We start from the raw sequence: 23,236 nt of genomic DNA, 5'->3' as shown, positions 1-23,236 counted from the left end.
GATTGTGTGTTGAAGATTTATTTCTTGCTTTGTAGTTATATATGTTTTGCGGTGATGTGTGTGTGTGTGTGTGTGTGTGTGTGTGTGTTCAGGTATCCAGCTGAAGAAGGTTCAGGAGCAACAGGAGCAGCGAGCGATGAGGGAATGTTCAGAAAATGATGTGGCCTCCATCCTGTCCAGACGCATTGCTGTTGAGTACAGTGACACTGAGGACGAGTCTGAGCTGGACGTCAACGAGTGGTCCGACTGAGACTCACACACACACACATACACACTCACATACATACATACACACACACAAATGCACACACACACACACACACACACACTATCACATACGTACATACATACACACACACACACAAACACACACATACACACATACACACACACAAATGCACACATACACACACACACTATCACATACGTACATACATACACACACACACAAACACACACATACACACACACACAAGCACACACATACACACACACATACACACACACTCTCACATACACACACAAACACATACACACACACAAATGCCCACATACACACACACACACACATACACACACAAACACGAACACACACACATACATACAAATACACACACACACAAACACACACACAGACAGTAAAGCATCATGTCTTGTCCATGTTCTCCAGAAGGTGGCGCCCTGCTGTAACACTCATACAGCCATCATTAGAAACGTGTCACTTTGTTAGTCTACATGTTGTTCTGCACAATGTATTGGCGCCCCTTTAACTCCTACTCATCTATGAGTAAGAACAGAGTGTGGAATGTTTCAGATGGACTAAACTCATGCTGGATTATTTATTCTGATTAATTTATTCTTTTATTATTATGTTCTTTCTTCCTTTTTAACCTGCTACGCAAAGAAGAATAAGATTTGGATTTACACCAAAGACAGAGCTTTTAATGACATTTGTAACTGATGTGGTGTCTTTAATAAAATAATAGAATTATATGCTTCATTTCAGAGATATGAAATATTGTAATACACGATTACAGAAAATATTCTGGCCACTAAGTGGCGCTGTGTGGCATGAAACATCTCCAGCTGCTTATCATTACAAATCACACCAGATTATTATACTGTTTTATTAAAAGTAATGTTTAATCTATAGTAATAGTATAGTATAGAAATAATTAATAATTGTGTGTGTGTGAGAGAGAGAGAGAGAGAATCTGGCACACAGCATGACTGTAATTAAGAGAATAAAATGGATTTAACACTTTAATAAGTTTTTTACTTTTTATTTTTTTAAACACCTGCAGCAGAAACACTTTAACAGTCGAGTCATTAACATCAACTGGTCATGAAACACTCCTGGGGTCAGAGATGTTTGACTCCTAAATGAAGGCCATTAGGTCTCACAGTGTCTAGCAGGACAGATACAGAGAAAAGGGGGGATGAAGAAGAGAACGACAGGAAAAATGTGTGTGAACTGTGTCTCACATCCACGAGGACAAATCTGTGAGAATTTATTATTACATTGAATAAGTCAGTCTGAGTGACAGAGACTTCAGTCACCATCTTTACCTTTAATTCTGTTTGTCCACATGATACACATGATACCACATGAGTATCCTTTAATCCAAATATTATATATTAAAATCTTTATGTTTTCAGGTGTAAATTGATGTTATTTCATTTACACCTTTTCATCAACACAGTTTCCATTTAATTCTGTTCTGCCACATGAATAAAAGTGTTGCTGTTATATAGAAAACTACGTCTTGGTCAGAATAATGATGTATTTTGATCATATAAGTGCTCATGAACTTCACCTCAACAGCAGGATTCAGATCTCTGAACCTAAATAAAGTGAACATTTAGACATATTTATGTTTTTGGACTAATAAAGTCATCGAGTCTGTAATACAGAATTGTGTAGAGAACAAAGGAAAGGTTTAAATAAAAGTGCTTTATATTAAGGTTCATAAATCGTGTCTCGGTGAAGCTGCTTGTGATCCTCGTTACAGAGATGATGCTGATGCCAGCTGCTTTACCTTCACCTTCTAATTCAAGTTTGTTTGTTTGTTTGTTTGTTTGTATATAATTTAGCAAGTCAACTCTTAGATCCAGGGGGTCACGGTGGCTTAGTGGTTAGTACGTTCTCCTCACACCTTCAGGGTCGGGGTTCGATTCCCACCTCCACCTTGTGTGTGTGGAGTTTGCATGTTCTCCCCGTGCCTCGGGGGTTTCCTCCGGGTACTCCGGTTTCCTCCCCCGGTCCAAAGACATGCATGGTAGGTTGATTGGCATCTCTGGAAAATTGTCTGTAGTGTGTGATTGTGTGAGTGAATGAGAGTGTGTGTGTGTGTGTGCCCTGCAATGGGTTGGCACTCCGTCCAGGGTGTATCCTGCCTTGATGCCCGATGACGCCTGAGATAGGCACAGGCTCCCCGTGACCCGAGGTAGTTCGTATAAGCGGTAGAAGATGAATGAATGAGTGAGAACTCTTAGATCCAAATATTCATTTATATATATATATTTTTATAAATCTTTACACTAAATCTTGTAAGCTTTGCTGGAGCAGTTCATTAGATGTTATACATTAGTGTCTGATCCTGAAGCCTGATCCTGTATCCTACATTTGCGACTGTTCTCACTGGTGTTTTCTTGCAGAACCTTCAGAACATCGGCTTTCCTTCTGGAACCGTCTCAGTTTGCTCAAGTCGTCTGGGAAAGTCAGTTCTACGATGAAGAAGCTTTTCCACCTGCTTTTGTCTCCGAGTCACGCTTCAAGTGCTGTTTGGTGCCGAACGCTTTAACTGACACTTAACACTAATCTAATCCGCTAATCTGTTTCATTTACTCAACGTATCTGAAAAGACAAAGGCAGGAGACAGAGTGCTGCCGATTTCTCTCAGCTCGAGATGGAGACACACGGAGACACAAAAGCCCACAGGATTAAAATCGACTAATGACTCAGAGACGCACTCAGGCTCTTTCCTGAATGGGAGAAGTTAACAATGTCCTGCTAGTGCCATGCCACAAGGGCACTTGTTTAAAACTAATATCAATCCAAATGATTAAAGGAAGGAGTCTCCAGTGTCAGAGCTTAGAGCTTCAGGACACTGGAGTTTATGCTGAATTGTGGTTTCTCTGTAATATTTTTCTCTTATTGTCTTTATGCGTGAGTAAAGAGAAGCTGGTGAGAGACGGAGTGTTTCATTAAAACTGCTGGAACATAAGCAGGAACATTAACTCAACACATTAGATATAATTATAAACACATACATGTTGTTTTTTCGTGCTAGATGACGGTTAAGTAAGAGGAATAATAGTGAATAGACGTGCTGTTACTGGAAAACTAAAGCCTTCAGGGTGGTAACAGTGACTCGGCTTCATCACACGTCATTATTCTGATGTTCAGTTCACGCAGCTGTACATTACTGTGGGACTCCACGTCTTATAAACACTCTTTTATAGCTGGAGATGAAGGAACAACAAACTCAAAAACACAATCTGTTTCTGTACACTGTTTATTTACACACGCACACACACGCACACACACACACACACACACACACACACACACACTGCACCTGGTCGTCTGTCTGGCTTCTTTCACATTCTTTCTCACACTCGGCTCCTGTTGTTTCCAAGAAATGTAAATTGTTTTTTTAGTGGAATTAAAAAACTCAGACCACATCGAGTGCTGGTGTTGCCCCTCTACCCTGCCTCTTCCCCACCCCCTAAGGGTTGTGTTTTTTTTCCACACAAACTCGTGCAGACGGAGAGCTCGGAGAGTTTCCCATCGTGATCTCCTACAGACTCAGAGCTGTTTGTGCTGCTGGTTTAAGTGGTGCATGCAGCCATGCTAAGATTATTAAATCACTGTTTTACCACTCGACTTAATCCTCAGCCTATACAAAACTCAAAACTCAACCATAAAGAGGCAGGGAGGGGGAGAGAGAGGCTGTGTGTGTGTGTGTGTGTGTGTGTGTGTGTGTGTGTGTGTGTGTGTGAGGAGGAGGGTGAGATTATCGAGGGTAAACTCTTGACAGATCTTTTCTGACGGCTGGTTTTCCCACCGTTTCCAGAGATATGAGGTGCTCGAGTCCTCCTCAATTCCCACAGGTGTGTACACAGCAAGTCTAACAGGTGTGTGTGTGTGTGTGTGTGTGTGTGAAGTTTGTGAAGCTTTTTGTGGAAGTCTGGAAAGACCAGAAAGGTTGCTGAAGATCTCACTCACTTTCAGAATGAAGAAATTTTTCATCTTTTTGATTACAGTAAAACTCTCTGGAACATCAGAAATCTTCCTACAATAATGATGTGTCTCATTTTGTTTTTTTTCCCTAATGCTACCATCAATCTTTAACAACCGGACACTGAACCTTGATCTTATACAGAGAAGTGATTTTTATGTTTACTGAATTTGTTCGATAACTTAAGACATATTTTCACTCTGATGAGCTTTGCTTTACAAAGTGACCCTGAGATTCAGATGGAGTTGTGACAGATTTCCATCATGTTTATAGATACCAGTGTGTCACACAGTCAATAAACACATCAGCTAGTCTGAGACTCTGAACACAGACAATGGAGAGAAAACTGGACCCCATTAACCTCCGTCACTTCTTAGTCATGTTAGGTTTGTAGTTTAAGTTTAAACTCAAAGAATTGATTCAATTTTTGGCTTTAAGGCTGAACTCATTTTGTGCATTTTATATTCTGAATGTTTCACTCAATCCTTGTGTTGTTCTTCCCTGTGTGATTTCCCTCCAATCAGGATCGAGATCTAACGGAATGCCGCTGACTCGTCTGCTGTTTCTTTTTCAACGTCCACAATAACGTGGCACTGCTCGGGGTTTATGGATCTGTGCCAAGCAGGGGGCAGGAGGGGGCGAGTCGTGGTGTCATGCTGGTGTGAAAAAAGCAGACTGAACAAAAACAGGATGGTACGTGCCAAGTGCCAATTGTCTCCTCATTAATAGGCATCAAAATGGCAACTTGTGTTGGCATCTGTGTTATCATACAGGTGAACACGCTCCTGGGAAAGGGAGTGCTTCTTTTCTCAGCTCCTCTGAGGAGAGACGGCGTGGCTGCTTTGTCATCCCCATCCTAACCGGATTAGTCGTGCCAGTGCGATCCTGGGTTTTCACACCACTGTCTACTTCCCATCTCATTTTAATGTGATTAGCCCAGCTCCTGTGGTCCGGGACACATCCAGGATGGCAAGGGGGCACCAAAGGGCAAGAGGATAAAGTGTCACTTAAAAGATAGTGTGTTTGGTTGGATTGAGATGATGCAACAATGGACACTGAGCTCTCCTGAAACACTTCCCAACGTTTACAACAGCAGGAATCACAAACGTTCCCACGGAAGAATAGTGATTGTTTGGCAAATTACAGAAAAAAAAAAATTACTAAATCAAACCAATTTCTATCATCTCATCCATCCGGTCATGTTTATTTCCATGTTTGTAATGTTTTCTATCACTTTCAGGTTTTGTCACCCATATTATTATCTCTGCACACAATGTTAGCCTTCTGCACATTTGGCAAACTTATGAATATTTAAATGAACAGACACAAATGACTTAAATCACTAAACTTTTAGATTTTCAACAGTGTTCAAATCTCAAAAGAGCTACAGCTGAACCATTAATGCACTAACAAAGTTAAAAGTTCTCTGATGAACTCTGCAATTTTATGAAATTCCTGATGTGCAAATGTTTGTTTAATTGACTTTTTTGGTGCCGTGTTTGCTCTGCTGCACAATGCTAAACTGGTAGCTATGAGCTTCCACTACTAGTTAGCACCGTTAGCCTCACAGCCCCAGTACAAACTACTCTAAAAAACCCTAAAAAACTGAAAAAGCCTCGAATCTCTTGTCATTTTTCAATCCAGACAGTCTAGACGACCTGTTTAATCATCATTCTTTATTAACTCTGCTTTCATCTCTACATGAGCTGTATGTTGTCTTTAGTACAGCTTTACAGTAGAACATGGACGACACTCCTCCACCTCCTGCAGAGTCCCACAGTGCATAAATCTCCTTCACGTGAGCTCACAACACTGGCACAGAAGATTAGAGACACTGATTAAGACAGTGGCACCCCAGTGTGTGTGTGTGTGTATGTGTGTACGTGTATGTGTGTGTGAGGGCGAGAGAGTGTGTGTGTATGTGTGTACATGTATGTGTGAGGGCGAGAGTGTGTGTGTGTGTGTGTGTGTGAGAGAGAGAGTGTGTATGTGTTTGTACGTGTGTGTGTGTGTGAGAGAGAGTGTGGATGTGTGTGCGTGTGTGTATGTACGTTTGTATGTATGTGCGAGTGTGAGAGTGTGTGTGTGTGTGTGTGTGTGTGCGTGCTAACTAGTAGTGGAAGCTCATAGCTACCAGTTTAGCATTGTGCAGTATGTGTGTATGGAATGGAATGGGGGGGCATAGAAGCCTTTATTATCGCCACATATACATTACATTACAGCACAGTGGAATTCTTCAGGGTGCAGGGGCAGCTATGATACAGCGCCCCTGGAGCAGGGAGAGTTGAGGGCCTTGCTCAAGGGCCCAGCAGTGGCAGATTGGCTGTGCTGGGCCTTGAACCCCGATCCTCCGATCAACAACCCAGAGCCTTGAGCCACCACTGCCCCATGTATGTGTATGTGTGTGTATGTGTGTGTATGTGTGTGTGTGTACGTGTATGTGTGTGTACGTGTATGTGTGTGTATGAGTCTGTGTGTTTGTCTGTGTGTCAACTGGCTATAATAACGCGCAAGAAACCTACAAAACTCAACGTTAAATAAAATCTGACAAAGATTACAAATATTAATACATAACTAGTCTATATATTAAAGCTACAAAGTGAAATGGGGTCTGAGTAGATCTTTAAACGCCCCCGGTTTACTCCTCACTTGGTACTTTCCAAATGACGCAATGACGTAAAAGCAACATGGCGCCTTAGCGTCCGAGGTCCGTCTGTATTTCAGCAACATTTCCCTGTTTCTCAGCTGTGACATTAATAAAACATTCGGAATGTTTATCTGTTCGTTTCCGGACTGCAACAAGTCGTACGATAAAGAGTGGAAGCTTCAGGCTCATCTGTGTAAACACACCGGAGTGGTAGGTTTAGCTAACATAGCTAACGTGGCTAACGCTAGTTTTTTTTCTCCTCGTGTTTTGACAAATCCCGCCTCCTGTTCTACTCTCTGATTGGACAACGGTTTCAAGTCTGTTAAGGCTCTTAACCAATCCCAGCACGAACTATACGTAGGAGGCGGGACTTGTCAAATCAAGATGACGTTAGCCAATAGGGTTTTTTTTAAATATGAGAAAAATGTTATGCTATTTTTTAATATTAAATAATTAAAAATCATCTATAGTTGTAAATCATATGGTTTGTTTGTTAAATATTAATATTTTAATAATCCCCCAGGCTTATTAATTTGATTCATAATTCATCCTTATTTAAAATATATATAATTTTATTTTATATATAACACAATAACAACCTGGCAGCAAAAACTTTAATTTAAATGTTTATAAAGTAAATTCCTTAAAACTGAAAAAGGAAAAAATATATAAATTCTAATAATGACTTAAAAGTGTAGAGATTTTAATAAATAATTCTGTACAAAACCTTTACACAGAAAACTCAGCTCTTACATTAGATTCTGTTACATCTGTCATTTTTGGACGAAAGCATCAACGGATGTAACGAAAGGTTTCAGTTGTTTGTGTTTGTTGATGAAGGTAAATATTAATAACGTGAGGATTTGTGTTTCAGAGGCCGTTCAAGTGCGAGTTCGCTGGATGCAGCAAATCATTCTGCACTAAATCTCATCTCGCTCGTCATGAGTTCACTCACACCGGAGAGAAACCATTCAGGTAACACACACACACACACACACACACACACACACACACACACACACACACACACACACACACAGTCACACCGGAGAGAAACCATTCAGGTAACACACACACACACACACACACACACACACACACACACACACACACAGTCACACCGGAGAGAAACCATTCAGGTAACACACACACACACACACACACACACGCACGCACACACACACACACAGTCACACCGGAGAGAAACCATTCAGGTAACACACACACACACACACACACACACACGCACGCACGCACACACACACACACACAGTCACACCGGAGAGAAACCATTCAGGTAACACACACACGCACACACAAACACACTCACACCGGAGAAAACCATTCAGGTAACACACACACAGACACACTCACACACACAGTCACACCGGAGAGAAACCATTCAGGTAACGCACACACAAACACACTCACACAGGAGAGAAACCATTCAGGTAACGCACACACACACACACACAAACATACAGACACACTCACACCGGAGAGAAACCATTCAGGTAACACACACACGCACACACAAACACACTCACACCGGAGAGAAACCATTCAGGTAACACACACACACAAACACTCACACCGGAGAGAAACCATTCAGGTAACACACACACACACACACACACACACACACACACACGCACACACACACACACACACACAAACACCGGAGAGAAACAATTCAGGTAACACACACACACACACACATACATACATACACACACACCGGAGAGAAACTATTCAGGCAACACACACACATCTACACACCTGAGCACTTTATTACGCTTCAATCTCACCTCACTCTTTATAACGCTCAGCTTTATTTCTCCATCAGCTGCAGTCAGGACGGATGCACACAAAGTTTCACCACAAACTTTAACTTGAAGAAACATATTTCACGCAAGCACACACAGGAAGCCAAGCTGTACACTGTGAGTATTCTAAGGGTTTAATACAGTGATAACGTTTAAGGAATATAGTGATGAATGATGATGTAAGATTCCATGTTTGTGCCTTTTCTTGTCTCTTCAGTGTTCGTTTGAAGGATGTGACAAAAGCTTCAAGAAGAACAATCTGCTGAAAACACATGAAAGCACACACACACTCCTGCTCCCGTACCAGTAAGCGTGGCTCACATTCATTCTCACATCACAGAATTACAGTAGGAGGCGGAGCTTAGGTGGGGGGTGGAGTCATACCGACCATAAGGAATCTGATTGTCTTCGTATGGTAGTGAGTGTGAATATTAAGATGTCCATCACGTCTCCACAGACACTAGAACATAAAGAAGTCAGATCTGATTACATCTGAAGAATGAAAGTAAAGCCACGTCTCTTCATACCGTGTGTAAATCTGCACAAGTTCTCTCTTTTAGACACTCTTCTTGTTTCAGATGTACGTACGAAGGCTGTGACCGACGCTTCCCGAATCCCAGCAAGAGAAAACGTCATGAGAAAGTGCACAAGGGTGAGCGTGAGACGTCTCCAACGTTAAACACGTCACGTATCAGATTTATTACGACATGCTTTAACTCTGTTTATTATTCCGTACGTTTTATTTGAATCTGATTCCGAGCTGCATCTAAATGACCTTTTATATTCAATTAAAACAATATTTTACTGCAGAACTTTTAACTTTTTTATGTGTATCTTTATCATCATGTTAATATATGTGTGAATAAGTGATTTATGATAATAGAAATAAATAAATAAACAAACTTGAAAAAATAGATTTGAGACATAAATCATTCTTGGAGCATCGAGTGTTATAAGAATGTTTTGAAATAATTTGGTAAATTAAATAAAAATATAAATAATCATCATTTCATTTATTGTGATTATTATTAAATAATCTTTACACTTTTATATTAGATGCGATTTTTGGATCATTTATTCAGACGGGTTCCGTGTAAAAGGTGATAATTTATTATTTTGTTATAAAATATTTTGTCTTTCTTGAACTGTTGTTGTTGTTGTTGTTGTGTTTGTGGACACGAGCAGGTTACACGTGTCCAGCTGAAGGCTGCTCGTTCCTGGCGAAGAACTGGACTGAACTCACGAAGCACAGGAAAGAGCATAAAGGTCAATAAACTAGGGGAAAGAAAACAACAGCAAAAAATGTAATAGTGTGAGAGTTTTGATTACCGTGAGGTGTGTGTGTGTGTGTGTGTGTGTGTGTGTGTGTGTAGTGAGGGTGCAGTGTGACGAGTGTAAGAAGACATTCAGGGATCGGTGGTTCCTGAAGCAGCACCAGCGCGTACACTCGGAGTCTCGGGTGGTGTTTGTGTGTCCGAGAGACGGATGCGAGCGTTCGTACTCCACCGCCTTCAACCTGCAGAGCCACATCCTGTCCTTCCACCAGCAGGAGCGAGCCTTCAGCTGCACTCAGCCCGGCTGCACGAAAACCTTCTCCATGAAAGTAACCTCATTATTATTACTGTTGATCTTATTGATTCTCTTCCTGGTGCCTAATAATATTAATAACAATAAAAACATCACGTTTCCTCCTTCAGAAAGTCACGTGACGATAACGAAAGTTTGTGAACTTCCAAAAATGACATTTTATATTATATTAGGGGGTCACGGTGGCTTAGTGGTTAGCACGTTCGCCTCACACCTCCAGGGTTGGGGGTTCGATTCCCGCCTCCACCTTGTGTGTGTGGAGTTTGCATGTTCTCCCCGTGCCTCGGGGGTTTCCTCCGGGTACTCCAGGTTTCCTCCCCCGGTCCAAAGACATGCATGGTAGGTTGATTGGCATCTCTGGAAAATTGTCCGTAGTGTGTGATTGCGTGAGTGAATGAGAGTGTGTGTGTGTGCCCTGTGATGGGTTGGCACTCCGTCCAGGGTGTATCCTGCCTTGATGCCCGATGACGCCTGAGATAGGCACAGGCTCCCCGTGACCCGAGGTAGTTCTGATAAGTGGTAGAAGATGAATGAATGAATGAATGATAATGATGAATCAAACTTATTTTTTAACATTTGTTTTTAAAAAGGACAAAAATATAATGATGCAAATGTGAAAAACTGAAATTAAATAAAAAACCTTTATCTTCTAGCCACTTATTTAGTTGTATAAAACCCCACTGCACTTCAGCTCTTTCAGAAGAGACACCAGTTTTATTTGTTTTAAAAAAGTTCTACCAGTTGGTGTGTTTTTGGTAACGAATGTTTTTTTTTTTTCCCCACTCAGCAAAGTTTACAGCGTCACTCAGTGGTTCATGACCCCGAGAGAAAGAAACAGGTAACGACTGATCAAGATTATTCCCCAAAACGTCATGTTTTGTTTCCACTAGCAAACATTTTCAGTGAAATTCTCATTGTACAGAATAAGTGACACAATAAGCAGCACATCACACTGATCACACTGATCACACCTGATCACACCTGATCACACCGATCACACTGATCACACTGATCACACTGATCACACCTGATCACACTGATCACACTGATCACACTGATCACACCTGATCACACCTGATCACACCTGATCACACTGATCACACCGATCACACCGATCACACTGATGGGCTCCAGTACATTTGTGTTTCGTTCAGACACGGAGGGAAAAAAAAGTGTAATATTTTGTCTTTTACCTCTTTTTGTATAGTTTATTCTTTTGGGTTGTTGTTGTTGTCGTTCACACAGGAAGCGATACAGGTTTTAGTTTAAAGTTCCTAGGCCACACCCACAGCCTTATTTTGTTTGTGTTTTGCAGACGAAACCCCGTCCAACACGTTCCCTCGCGTCTCGTCTGAGTGGCTACAAAGTGCCAAAAAAATGCACATCAGAAACCTCGGACCTCGGCGGATCTCCTAACGCCGTGACCAGCCAATCAGAGACCTCTAAATCAGACTTCATTCAGGCAGCGATCTCAGCAGGACCCGTTAACGATGAACTAACAAATCCGGTCGTTTCCGATGTTTGTGAAGCGGTCAGATCGGAGCCGGTGACGTCCGAGAGTCCTGTTCTGCTCATTTTACAGCCTCTTCTGTTGGACTGATCGATCGACTGATAGTCAGAAATCACTGAATTTCATTCTGTAGAAACCAGCCAATGTCATCATATAGTAAAGACCACACCAGCCAATCAGAACTCTCAGAATTCATAAAAAAGTCTCTGGCCTATCAGAATTCAGCCAATCCCTCGATACGGTCATGAGCAGCCAATGAGAATCCATCAGATCAGTAGCTGTGTTCCTGTTCATGTTTGTGACGTCTGATGGTCTGATAACTGACCAGTCAGATCTCGCTGTATATCGTCCAATCAGATTCCAATAAAGTAAAAAAAAAAAACAGTAAATCTTAACTATTTTTTTTTTTTAAGAAAATCACAGCCACACTAACAGAACTTTACATTCAGTTATTTACTCGTAACCCCATGAACCCCAGAGTTGTTACAGCAGTGTGAGTTCAGAAAATGTCTGAAAAACGATTCACAGTGAAAACACGTTCCCTAAAACACCTAACAGGATTTATATCCTGATCTCAGTAATGTTTATTAAACGGATTGTTTTTGTCGTGTTCTTCGATGCCGCCCGTGTGTGTGTGTGTGTGTGAATAAATGCTTCGTTCTCATCACGTCACTGCTGCTGAGAGTCTTTGTGCTGCTCCGACGGAGCTTCCGGTTTCTCAGCGTTTGGTTTTGGGGAGTTGGAGGAAGTCTGTGCTGCAGGTCGCGTCCTCTGAGCCTGCAGCTCTTTAGCAGACGGAGGACGCAGGACGCAGCTGGCGGCTCGACCCTCACGGATGAGTTTGGGTTTGTTGACGAAGCCGAGCGGAGCTGTTATTCTCCTGACCATCTCGTCCAGGATCGAGTCCTGTGACCATGAAGAGAGAAGATCACCAGGACGTCGTTACTGAATTTACACGTTCACAACACGTTATGTTCTTATTACTGTATCGCTGTTCACTTTTACCTGCAGCTAGACGTCAGACTGAACTAAACAATTTCAGAAGGTGCACATATCAACTCTGTGGTGTTACTGGTTCCATCCTAAATACCAGCACGGTATCGTTTCAGCATGTAAATGAGTTACATTTTAAAAAAGCCCTAAACTGATCACCAAGACAGAGTCTGGTACTTTTTTTCTCTTATTTTGATGAACAGATTAAAAGTTGTGTGTGTGTTGTGATTAGCTGTGAGTAATAACGACGAACAGTGTGTGAGGTTGTGTTAATAAAGCTGTAATTAGGAGGTCAGTGTGTGAGATTACCAGCGCCTGATCGCTCTGGTCTCGTCTGGGCTTCAGCGTCAGTCTCACGTGGTGCTTTTTATCCAGCCAGCTTGTGACTTGTTTCAGTTTTGTGTCCAAGTCGTGTAGAGCGATATCAGAGGACAGAGTCAGGTCCTTCACCTGGACGACACCTGTGTGAGGGAACACACTCGCATGGTGAAGTTCGCTGGCTCCTGCTTCTCTGTTCCTGGCAGAGTTACTGAAGGAGCTGTGGCTTGTGTAGATGTCCGTATGTGTGGCCTCTACACAGCTCTAAACACAGTACAGCTTCCCTAACCTGTCATCTACAGTATACGTCCCTCCCACATGCTGGTCTCCACCCACGTGAAGAAGACCTGCTCTCTGTCCACCTTAGTCCCTGGGACTACACTGTAAATATATTTTCCTAACATCAGTATGAAAAGGAGACACGTCACACAACGCTCACCTGTTGCCTTGGCTTTCTGTTTTTCCCGCAGTTTCATCTGCTCCTCGTGAATCTGTTTTCCGCTCATGAGCCGGTACACTGGCGGCTCCGCGTTCTCGTTTACGGTCACGAGCTTCAGCCCTTTCTCATCCATCAGCCTCAGGGCGTCGGCACGGTGGACGGTCCCCAGGTTCTCACCCTCCTCGTCCAGCAGGAGCAGGAGCCGGTCGTGGATCTTCCTTCCCACGCTACTGATAGTTGTTCGAGCTTTTGGATCCTGTTTCTTCTTCTTCTTTTTCTTGTCCTCAGGTTCGTTCTCAGTGGCGTCTCCGTCGTCACCCGCTACGGTGGAGAACAGCGTCCACTGCTGGGTCTTTGTGCCCAGGTAACCCCATGTGGTCCTGCTGTACTGGGGTTTATACAGGACAAGGAGCGTGACTGGGATTGTGGAGGAGCTCAAGGCCCTCACTGTACGGCTCAGGGCCACCCTTAGACACCCTAAAGGCATTCTGTGGGAGGAAAAACACAGGAACACTTTAATTTTAATTTAAAGTAAGTCAGTGTTCAGTAATAAAGAAGAGAACTTCATGCTGTAACAAAGACAGCTTCATGCTACTGATGTTACTATGGAGAAAAAAGTTCCCAAGCTGTTCTCCAGGTAAACAAGCCTGAGTCTTCAGTGTGTTTTAAAGTCTGTCTTTCTGTCTCTCTCTCTGTCTCTCTCCGTCTGTCTGTCTCTCTCTCTCCGTCTGTCTCTTTGTCTCTCTCCGTCTGTCTGTCTGTCTCTCTCTGTCACTCTCCGTCTCTCTCTCCGTCTGTCTGTCTCTCTCTCTCGGTCTGTCTCTCTCTCTCGGTCTGTTTGTCTGTCTGTCTCTCTCCGTCTGTCTGTCTCTCTGTCTCTCTCTCGGTCTGTCTCTCTCTCTCGGTCTGTTTGTCTGTCTGTCTCTCTCTCTGTCTCTCTCCGTCTGTCTGTCTCTCTCTCTCGTCTGTCTGTCTCTCTCTCTGTCTGTCTCTCTCTTTGTCTCTCTCCGTCTGTCTGTCTGTCTGTCTCTGTCTGTCACTCTCCGTCTGTCTGTCTCTCTCTCGGTCTGTCTCTCTCTCTCGGTCTGTTTGTCTGTCTGTCTCTCTCTGTCTGTCTCCGTCTCTCTCTCTGTCTGTCTCTCTCCGTATGTCTGTCTGTCTCGCTCTCCCTCTCTCTGTCTTTCTCTGTCTGTCACTCTCTGTGTCTCTCTCTCTCTCCGTCTGTCTGTCTCTCTCTCGGTCTGTCTCTCTCTCTCGGTCTGTTTGTCTCTCTCCGTCTGTCTCTCTCCGTCTGTCTGTCTCTCTCTCTCCGTCTGTCTCTCTCTTTGTCTCTCTCCGTCTGTCTGTCTCTGTCTGTCACTCTCCGTCTGTCTGTCTCTCTCGGTCTGTCTCTCTCTCTCGGTCTGTTTGTCTGTCTGTCTCTCTCTGTCTGTCTCCGTCTCTCTCTCTGTCTGTCACTCTCCGTCTGTCTGTCTCTCTCTCGGTCTGTCTCTCTCTCTCGGTCTGTTTGTCTGTCTGTCTCTCTCTCTGTCTCTCTCCGTCTGTCTGTCTCTCTCTCTCCGTCTGTCTGTCTCTCTCTCTTTGTCTCTCTCCGTCTGTCTGTCTGTCTGTCTCTGTCTGTCACTCTCCGTCTGTCTGTCTCTCTCTCGGTCTGTGTCTCTCTCTCGGTCTGTTTGTCTGTCTGTCTCTCTCCGTATGTCTGTCTGTCTCGCTCTCCCTCTCTCTGTCTTTCTCTGTCTGTCACTCTCTCTCTCCGTCTGTCTGTCTCTCTCTGTGTCTGTCTCTCCGTATTTCTCTCCCTCCCTCTGTCTGTCAGTCTCTCTCTCCGTCTGTCTCTGTGTCTGTGTCTGTCTCTCCGTCTCTCCCTACCTCCCTCCCTCCCTCTGTCTGTTTCTCTCCCTCTTTCTCTCTCACTCACTCTCTCTTACTCTGTCTCTCCCTCTCTCCCTCTCTCTCTCCGTCTGTCTGTAAAAACACAAGATAAAGTGGCTCCACCTGCCATCGTGCTCAAACACTCCATCAGTTTAGTGAGTTTCAGTAAAGTATATAGATGTTAAACAACAACCTGACTGAAGAACACAAACCTTTATCTGTACAAAACAAATCAGCCTCGAAACACGAACCTTTTTGCCCGTCGGCGCGTGTTGATGACGTAGAATTACTGCGTCCGTATGTCTGCTTCTGTGTTTGTAGTTTTCAGAACTACAGATTAGTGACTTTTATCGGATTAATACACAAATAAATACTAAAGCAAGCTGTAAAAACATTATTACGATAAAAAAAACGTTTATTTATTAATTTGTCTATTTATTTAGGTTTTATTTGTTTGAATGTGAATAGTGAGTTGTGTATATATATTTAAATTAAAATACCATTTTATGTCGCCATGTGAACTCTATATTTATTTTTATATATAATATTAAAAAAATAAAGACAACACCTAATGCTATGTCATTTTAACAAACTTCAGACTTGTTCTCATGGAGTTAGGCAGGTTGTGCTTCTTATTTTCAGTTCCATGAGAAAAAATGGAATGTATTTCTTTATAAAGCAAATACATTTAAACTCCAAGCTTTTCAGTTGTAGAACAATCAGAAGCATAATGACATGAAAGGAAGATGGAGCTGCATGGTGGGGTTTTAGAGAAGCTGCTCATCTGTACCTAACTGGAGCTGACACAGTTTGACCCGAGCCGTGTGGATCTGTGGCCTGCGTTAACGCACCCCGTCCTTTAACAGAAACAATTCTGGCGAGGTCTCCTGCTGCGTAATGCATTCATATATATCAAAATTTTAACGTTATTAATAATCCTATAATATAACTTGTTGCTTTGATCCTGAATTATTCCCTTAAGGGTCTCAAAAGGGAACATCGTCTTTTCTTCTAAAAAGACTCTTTTATCTGCTTAGTGTGTTTAGTCGAGGCTTAGTGATGAACAAAAAAAAAAGCTCAATACTGCACAAAAGTGCTTTTGAGCGTCCGTGTGAGGAAGCCACCCTTAAAGGCCTGGAGTCTGAGGCGTCAATGTGTTTTGTTGTTTGCTTTCTTTGTGATGTTTACCAGTGGAGTTTATATTGACCCTTGCTGGCGTGCAGCCCACTCCTTCACAAAGCGCAAATCTCCTTTTCCATAGACTCCATAATTAAGCAATAATAAAGGGTTTAAAATATGTTTCAGGCTTTAGAGGGCAAGGCAGTGTGAGCGACCTCAGGCCTCGCTTCTATAGAAACAGTAAATCTAGAGATTTTACACTCAGATGAGCTGCAATGGATTAATTTGTTTAATGCTGACAGATAAAAAGAGGCCCTAATCTGCGCTTTCTTCTATGGCCTTTACCCAGAAAGCACAGAGATGCGACTATGTTTCTCAGTCTCTCTGTCACCTGCCTGTCTACAGGTGCCTGTGACAGCCCCCACCACCAGAACAGGGAAAGGCAGGGGTTAAAGGTCACAGTGCAGGCAGTCACCATGTGAACACAGAGGAAAAAGACATATATGTTGATACTATTGTGTGTGTGTGTGTGTGTGTGTGAGAGAGAGAGAGAGAGAGAGAGAGAGAGAGAGAGAGAGAGAAAGACAGAGAGAGTAAGAAACCAAGAGGGAGAGAGTGGGGGGGGACAGAGACAGTGAGAGAGATGGGGTGAAAGTGAGAGAGAGAAAGAGAGAGAGAGAGAGAAAGACAGAGAGAGTAAGAAACCAAGAGGGAGCGAGTGGGGGGGGACAGAGACAGTGAGAGAGATGGGGTGAAAGTGAGAGAGAGAAAGAGAGAGAGAGAGAGAGAGAGAGAGAGAGAGAGAGAGAGAGAGAGAGAAACAGAGACCGAGATTGAGAGTGAGAGAGAGAGACAGAGAGAGAGAGAGACAGAGAGACAGAGAGAGAGAGAAACAGAGACCGAGAGAGAAACAGAGACAGAGAGAGAGAGAGAGAGAGACAGAGACCGAGAGAGAAACAGAGACAGAGAGAGAAACAGAGACAGAGAGAGAAACAGAGACAGACAGAGAGAGAGAGAGAGAGAGAAACAGAGACCGAGAGAGAAACAGAGACAGAGAGAGAGAAACAGAGACAGAGATGGAGAGTGAGAGAGAGAGAGAGAGAGAGATCATAACTTCTAACACACAAGAATATATATATTATGTATTAACACTGTGTTATATATCACCTATGTGTATATAAATGTATGTATAGTGACATGTTTGTGATGTGTTTACTACAAAGCTCATTATGTAATTTAAGCTTTTTACATTTACATATCCTCGTGTTTAATTTAATTTAAATAATGATGAAACACACAATTAATATACAGTGAATTCATGTAAAATGGGATAGTTTGGTCTGATGAATGAAACTCCATGGTAAAGAGCTGGACTCCTTCAGGTTGGAGCGGAAGAACTTGAGTGTCCTGGACCTTCTGAGCGACTGGAGCCTCCTGGTCATCCCAACATCAGTGTCTGATCTCACTAATACTCTTATATCTGAATGAATACAAACCTCCACGTCTAACCGAGAGCTTCCCAGAAGAGTGGAGCATGTTATGAGATTGAGATGTTTGATACACACACCACATGGGTGTGATGACCAGTGGTGCTCATTAGAACATCTGATCAGAAGGCCAACATCTTCACCACTGAGATTTCACTGCAGTGTCAATGAAAACAAAGTAAAGGCCCAAAACTCACTTTTTATAAACTGTTTAGATTTGATTTCCTTTCAGAAAGGTGTGTGTGTGTGTGATGTGTGTGTCTGTGTGATGTGTGTTTGTGTGTGTGAGTGTGATGTGTGTGATGTTTGTGTCTGTGTGATGTGTGTGATATGTGTGTGTGATGTGTGTGATTGTGTGTGTGATGTGTGTGAGTGTGAGATATGTGTGTGTGTGATGTGTGTGATTGTGTGTGAGTGAGTGTGTGATGTTTGTGTGTGTGTGTCTGTGTGATGTGTGAGTGTCTGTGTGTGAGTGAGTGTGTGTGATGTTTGTGTGTGTGTGGTAACTGGTGTGTGTGTCTGTGTGATGTGTGTGATATGTGTGTGTGATGTGTGTGTGTGACGTGTGTGTGTGTGTGATTGTGTGTGAGTGAGTGTGTGTGTGATGTTTGTGTGTGTGTGGTAACTGGTGTGTGTGTCTGTGTGTGTGATGTGTGTGTGTATTAACTGGTGTGTGGTTTGTTATAGCAAAGAAACAAAAAACATCTGAATGTGTATAAAATGTCCAAATTTATAAAAAGAACTACAATCAGGGCTGTGACGTCATCACACCGGGTAACGACAGCGCTCGAGCACATTCGTTAGAGCGCGAGACCTCGGTCAGGGTGCGCGCGAGGGGGTCATGATCCGTGTCAATAAAAACGCCATTTAAATAACTTCCTTTAAAAAACAAAACAAAAAAGGGGACAGAAAAGCGCACCGTTTGTTTGGAGCAGGTGGGTGATTGTACACGGCTGACTGACCACGATGAAAGAGAGAGAAAGCGCTCGCGGAAAGAGCATTCAGTTCACGCGACCTTCCGCTGTACGCGCGCTAATGAGCGCGAGGACACTGTTGTGTTGGGCGCGTGCACCCCGCCGACCTGACAGGAAAGAAAGCGCTAAGCTAATCAAAGTGAACACACGATAAATCACAATGTTCTCCTTTTAAAACACTGACAGCTTCCTCACAACGTCTCTCTTTTCACTCTCACTCGTTCTTCTGTTTTAATTCTGTTTGTAAAGACATCTCTTCTTCCTCTCAGCTTGACTGACAGCTGCTAGCCGACTGCTAACCGACTGCTAACTGCTTTAATAAACATGTTTATAATGAAACATCTAATCAGTTTCGGGTTAGTTTATAGTTTATATCCCTTTTATTTTTACCCTAATATATTTATCTTACTGAATTAAGTGTTGGTTGTTTAATTAACACATAAGTCGAGTTTCAGTGTTTGATAATATAATTCAATAATAATTTAATAATTCTGTTTGTCCAGATAGACTTGTGTCATTCTGTTCATTTATTAATGATATAAGGATTATAGAGGAATTAAAGTTAAATCAGTATGTTTGCATTTTCAGACAATTCTATAAAATCTGATGGATTTAATATTCTGGTTACAGGAAGTAACACTGGAACATCTGAAACGCTGAAGGTATGTGGTATGGGGTATGTGGTATGGGTATGGGGTATGTGGTATAAGGTATGTGGCATGAGGTACTGTATGGGGTATGTGGTATGAGGTATGTGGTATGGGGTATGTGCTATAAGGTATGGGGTATGTGGTATGAGGTATGTGGCATGAGATATGGGTATGAGGTATGTGGTATAAGGTATGTGGTATGAGGTATGGGGTATGTGGTATGCGTATGGGATATGTGGTATGAGGTATGTGGTATGGGGTATGTGGTATGAGCTATGTGGTATGAGGTATGGGGTATGAGGTATGGGGTATGAGGTATGTGGTATGAGGTTTGAGGTGTGTGGTATGAGGTATGAGGTATGGGGTATGAGGTATGTTTTATGAGGTTTGAGGTGTGTGGTATGAGGTATGAACTATGTGGTATGAGGTATGGGGTATGGGGTATGAGGTTTGAGGTGTGTGGTATGAGGTATGAGGTATGTGGTATGAGGTTTGAGGTGTGTGGTATGAGGTATGAACTATGTGGTATGAGGTATGGGGTATGGGGTATGAGGTTTGAGGTGTGTGGTATGAGGTATGAGGTATGGGGTATGGGGTATGAGGTTTGAGGTGTGTGGTATGAGGTATGAGCTATGGGGTATGAGGTATGGGGTATGAGGTTTGAGGTGTGTGGTATGAGGTATGAGCTATGGGGTATGAGGTATGGGGTATGTGGTATGAGGTTTGAGGTATGTGGTATGAGGTATGGGGTTTGGAAATTGTTCAATAACCTGAGAATTAATTTTCAGTTAAATGTCAACTTTTGTCTTTCATGAAATAATTATAATATTGTTTGACATGACAAAGTGAACTATTATTAACTGCAGGTTGTGAGTTTTACTCAGCTAGTGAAAGTTAGCTTAGATTGTCAACGTTTCTAGTCAAGTATAGTGTCAAGAAATCTAACAACATACGACTTATTTAATTATATTTATGGTGATAAAGGCTACAATGCAAATGTACACACAAGTAGCTTAAGTCCAGATTTTAAGCACTGAGAATGAAAATAATTTAATTCTGATTCAGAAAATATCTTGTATGGATGTGTTGTGTTCAGTTTGAACCAGATTTCATGTGAGGATTTTTGGGTGAACTGTGAATCTGAACTGAAAAACACGGACAATACGGACATTAACATAGTACGTGTCCATTGAGTCTAATCTAATCTCGTCTAACTGAGTGTAGTCTGTTAGTTTTTAGTCCTAATCTTGTTAGTAGTCTTTTCTTAAGTCTGTATTTCCTGAATAAAAATTCTTTCAATTCTTTTTCTTGAACATCATCACACTTTATTTGTGGGACAAAGGCAGCACATCCTGCGCTCCACACACTCTCTGTGACACACACCGGCATTTTATCACTTCAGCATGCCTCTAACTGTTTTTAATCCAAATAAAATCAACGCTAATGTTTCATTACCATATATTTTGCACATAACGACCCTTGTTTCGTAGGCAGGCGCGATTTTTTTTGTATTAACGTAATTAGCAGGGTCCATCAGGGTCTAATTGGGCCTGTGGCATGATGGGAAACAGCGCGGAGGTGTCGCGCTGGGGCAGGTGGCAGGCGCAGAGGCGGATAATTACGGGATGAATTTCACTTTAATACACGGTGAGCTGCGCGTGGAAATGCAGATAGCAGAGCTTTCTGCCTAATGGCTTCTGCCTCTGCAGCCACTTGAGAGAGGGAATGATCTGAAAGAGTGTTTAATTAACACATGCACTATGATCTAGAGAGTGTGTGTGTTTGATGAGGAAGAGAGAGAGAGAGAGAGAGAGAGAGTGAGTAGTTGCAGAGGCAGGGCAATGGAGTGGATATGTGAAATGGGGGAATGAGAGAGAGAGGGATGGGCAGTTATGGGGTGAAGGGTAGAAAGGTGAGCTGAACACAAAACATTTTCTGAACGTGTAATTTGGTATGCAAACACACACAGTTTGTTGGACCCACTAGCAGATAGTGGAGCTGTTCAGTGTTAACCAGAATATTTGATCACACTGTGTCTGTGTTATGTAAGGAATAAAACGCAATGCAGCGTGCCACTATAGAAAATAATTAACACCGGTGTTTATTATATTATAATAGCTTTATTATTATTATTATTATTATTATTATTATTATTATTATTATTATTATTATTATTATTATTATATAAACATTAAAGTGTTTTATTCCTCAACAGTTTATCAGTGATTACAATATTAAACTAATTAACAAAGGACAACATATATTTAATAAAAGGGCATGTGGTAGCCTAGTGGTTAAGGTGTTGGGCTACCAATCGTGAGTTCGATCCCAGGCCCACCAAGCTGCCACTGTTGGGCCCCTGAGCAAGGCCCTTAATCCTCAATTGCTCAGTTGTATAAAATGAGATAATGTAAGTTGCTCTGGATAAGAGAGTGTGACAAATGCTGGAAATGTAAATAAAACAAAGAGCAATCAAACTCTTCTGTCCTCAAACTCCTCTGTCCTCAAACTCATCTGTCCTCAACTCCTCTGTCCTCAAACTCATCTGTCCTCAACTCATCTGTCCTCAAACTCCTCTGTCCTTAAACTCTTCTGTCCTCAAACTCTTCTGTCCTCAAACTCATCTGTCCTCAACTCATCTGTCCTCAACTCATCTGTCCTCAAACTCCTCTGTCCTCAAACTCTTCTGTCCTCAAACTCCTCTGTCCTCAAACTCATCTGTCCTCAAACTCATCTGTCCTCAAACTCCTCTGACTTCAAACTCCTCTGTCCTCAAACTCATCTGTCCTCAACTCATCTGTCCTCAAACTCCTCTGTCCTTAAACTCTTCTGTCCTCAAACTCTTCTGTCCTCAAACTCATCTGTCCTCAACTCTTCTGTCCTCAAACTCCTCTGTCCTCAAACTCATCTGTCCTCAAACTCATCTGTCCTCAAACTCCTCTGACTTCAAACTCCTCTGTCCTCAGACTCATCTGTCCTCAAACTCCTCTGTCTTCAAACTCATCTGTCCTCAGTCTCATCTGTCCTCAAATTCATCTGTCCTCAAACTCATCTGTCCTCAAATTCATCTGTCCTCAAACTCATCTGTCCTCATTACGCTTCTGTCTTCAAACTCTTCTGTCCTCAAACTTCTCTGTCCTCAAATTCCTCTGTTCTTATACTCCTCTGTACTCAAACTCTTGTGTCCTGAAACTCTTCTGTCCTCAAACTCAACTGTCCTCAAACTCCTCTGTCCTCAAACTCATCTGTCCTCATTACGCTTCTGTCCTCAATCTCCTCTGCCCTCAAACTCCTCTGTCCCAAAGATTTCAGAAGTGACAGCTTTGCCTCAGACAGTTACTGTAGAACATGCAGACACTGGAAACGTCTTCCATAAATATTATATATACATTTCATTTTAGAAAACCTTAAACATTTCTTATATGGTTCATGTGGAGCGTCTCCTAGAAAGTATCAGATCGAGCGCTTTAATAAAATCCTGTGATTTTCAACTGTGTTACTGTCAGACAAATTAATCAGCAGCTCTGTCTCTCTCTTAATGGCTCTCTATACTGAGGTGATATGTGTGTA

General features: G+C 42.4%; 3 protein-coding genes across 4 annotated transcripts in view; 2 read left to right on the top strand and 1 right to left on the bottom strand.

The window, feature by feature from the left end:
- The window catches only part of wasf3a (WASP family member 3a), a 5,978-nt gene extending 4,844 nt beyond the window's left edge, over positions 1-1,134 (top strand). The window contains exon 9 of the mRNA XM_060863073.1: positions 93-1,134. Within this exon, the coding sequence (XP_060719056.1) occupies positions 93-250 (158 nt within the window). The 3' untranslated portion in view covers positions 251-1,134. The remainder of the gene's footprint in view (positions 1-92) is intronic.
- Positions 1,135-6,921: 5,787 nt separating this feature from the next.
- On the top strand, positions 6,922-12,242 carry gtf3aa (general transcription factor IIIAa). The gene is made up of 9 exons (XM_060862742.1): positions 6,922-7,101; positions 7,766-7,866; positions 8,738-8,834; positions 8,935-9,023; positions 9,296-9,369; positions 9,903-9,983; positions 10,091-10,320; positions 11,092-11,142; positions 11,620-12,242. The coding sequence occupies exons 1-9, from the start codon at positions 7,015-7,017 to the stop codon at positions 11,902-11,904; spliced, it is 1,095 nt and encodes a 364-aa protein (XP_060718725.1). The 5' UTR covers positions 6,922-7,014; the 3' UTR covers positions 11,905-12,242.
- A 10-nt stretch (positions 12,243-12,252) lies between these two features.
- On the bottom strand, positions 12,253-15,732 carry mtif3 (mitochondrial translational initiation factor 3). Of its 2 annotated transcripts, none has more exons than XM_060862744.1 (4): positions 15,688-15,732; positions 13,565-14,052; positions 13,117-13,268; positions 12,253-12,720 (listed from the first exon to the last, which is right to left on the bottom strand). In XM_060862744.1, the coding sequence occupies exons 2-4, from the start codon at positions 14,049-14,051 to the stop codon at positions 12,484-12,486; spliced, it is 876 nt and encodes a 291-aa protein (XP_060718727.1). In that variant the 5' UTR covers position 14,052; positions 15,688-15,732; the 3' UTR covers positions 12,253-12,483. The 2 variants fall into 2 exon arrangements, with proteins under 2 accessions (XP_060718727.1, XP_060718726.1); XM_060862743.1 differs by having other exon boundaries at positions 15,649-15,724.
- Positions 15,733-23,236: the final 7,504 nt, after the last annotated feature.

This window comes from Tachysurus vachellii, chromosome 26, assembly GCF_030014155.1.
Source record: "Tachysurus vachellii isolate PV-2020 chromosome 26, HZAU_Pvac_v1, whole genome shotgun sequence".
NCBI classification, from domain to species: Eukaryota; Metazoa; Chordata; class Actinopteri; order Siluriformes; family Bagridae; genus Tachysurus; species Tachysurus vachellii.
This window is presented reverse-complemented; position numbering and strand designations above follow the sequence as displayed.

Coding starts and splice junctions, on each gene's coding strand:
- mtif3 (XM_060862744.1), bottom strand. CDS start 14,051: ATGCCTTTAGGGTGTCTAAGGGTGGCCCTGAGCCGTACAGTGAGGGCC. Junction 13,269..13,564: donor ACAGAAAGCCAAGGCAACAG/GTGAGCGTTGTG, acceptor TCCCTCACACAG/GTGTCGTCCAGGTGAAGGAC. Junction 12,721..13,116: donor ACCAGAGCGATCAGGCGCTG/GTAATCTCACAC, acceptor TCATGGTCACAG/GACTCGATCCTGGACGAGAT.
- gtf3aa (XM_060862742.1), top strand. CDS start 7,015: ATGTTTATCTGTTCGTTTCCGGACTGCAACAAGTCGTACGATAAAGAG. Junction 9,370..9,902: donor TCATGAGAAAGTGCACAAGG/GTGAGCGTGAGA, acceptor GGACACGAGCAG/GTTACACGTGTCCAGCTGAA. Junction 9,984..10,090: donor GCACAGGAAAGAGCATAAAG/GTCAATAAACTA, acceptor GTGTGTGTGTAG/TGAGGGTGCAGTGTGACGAG.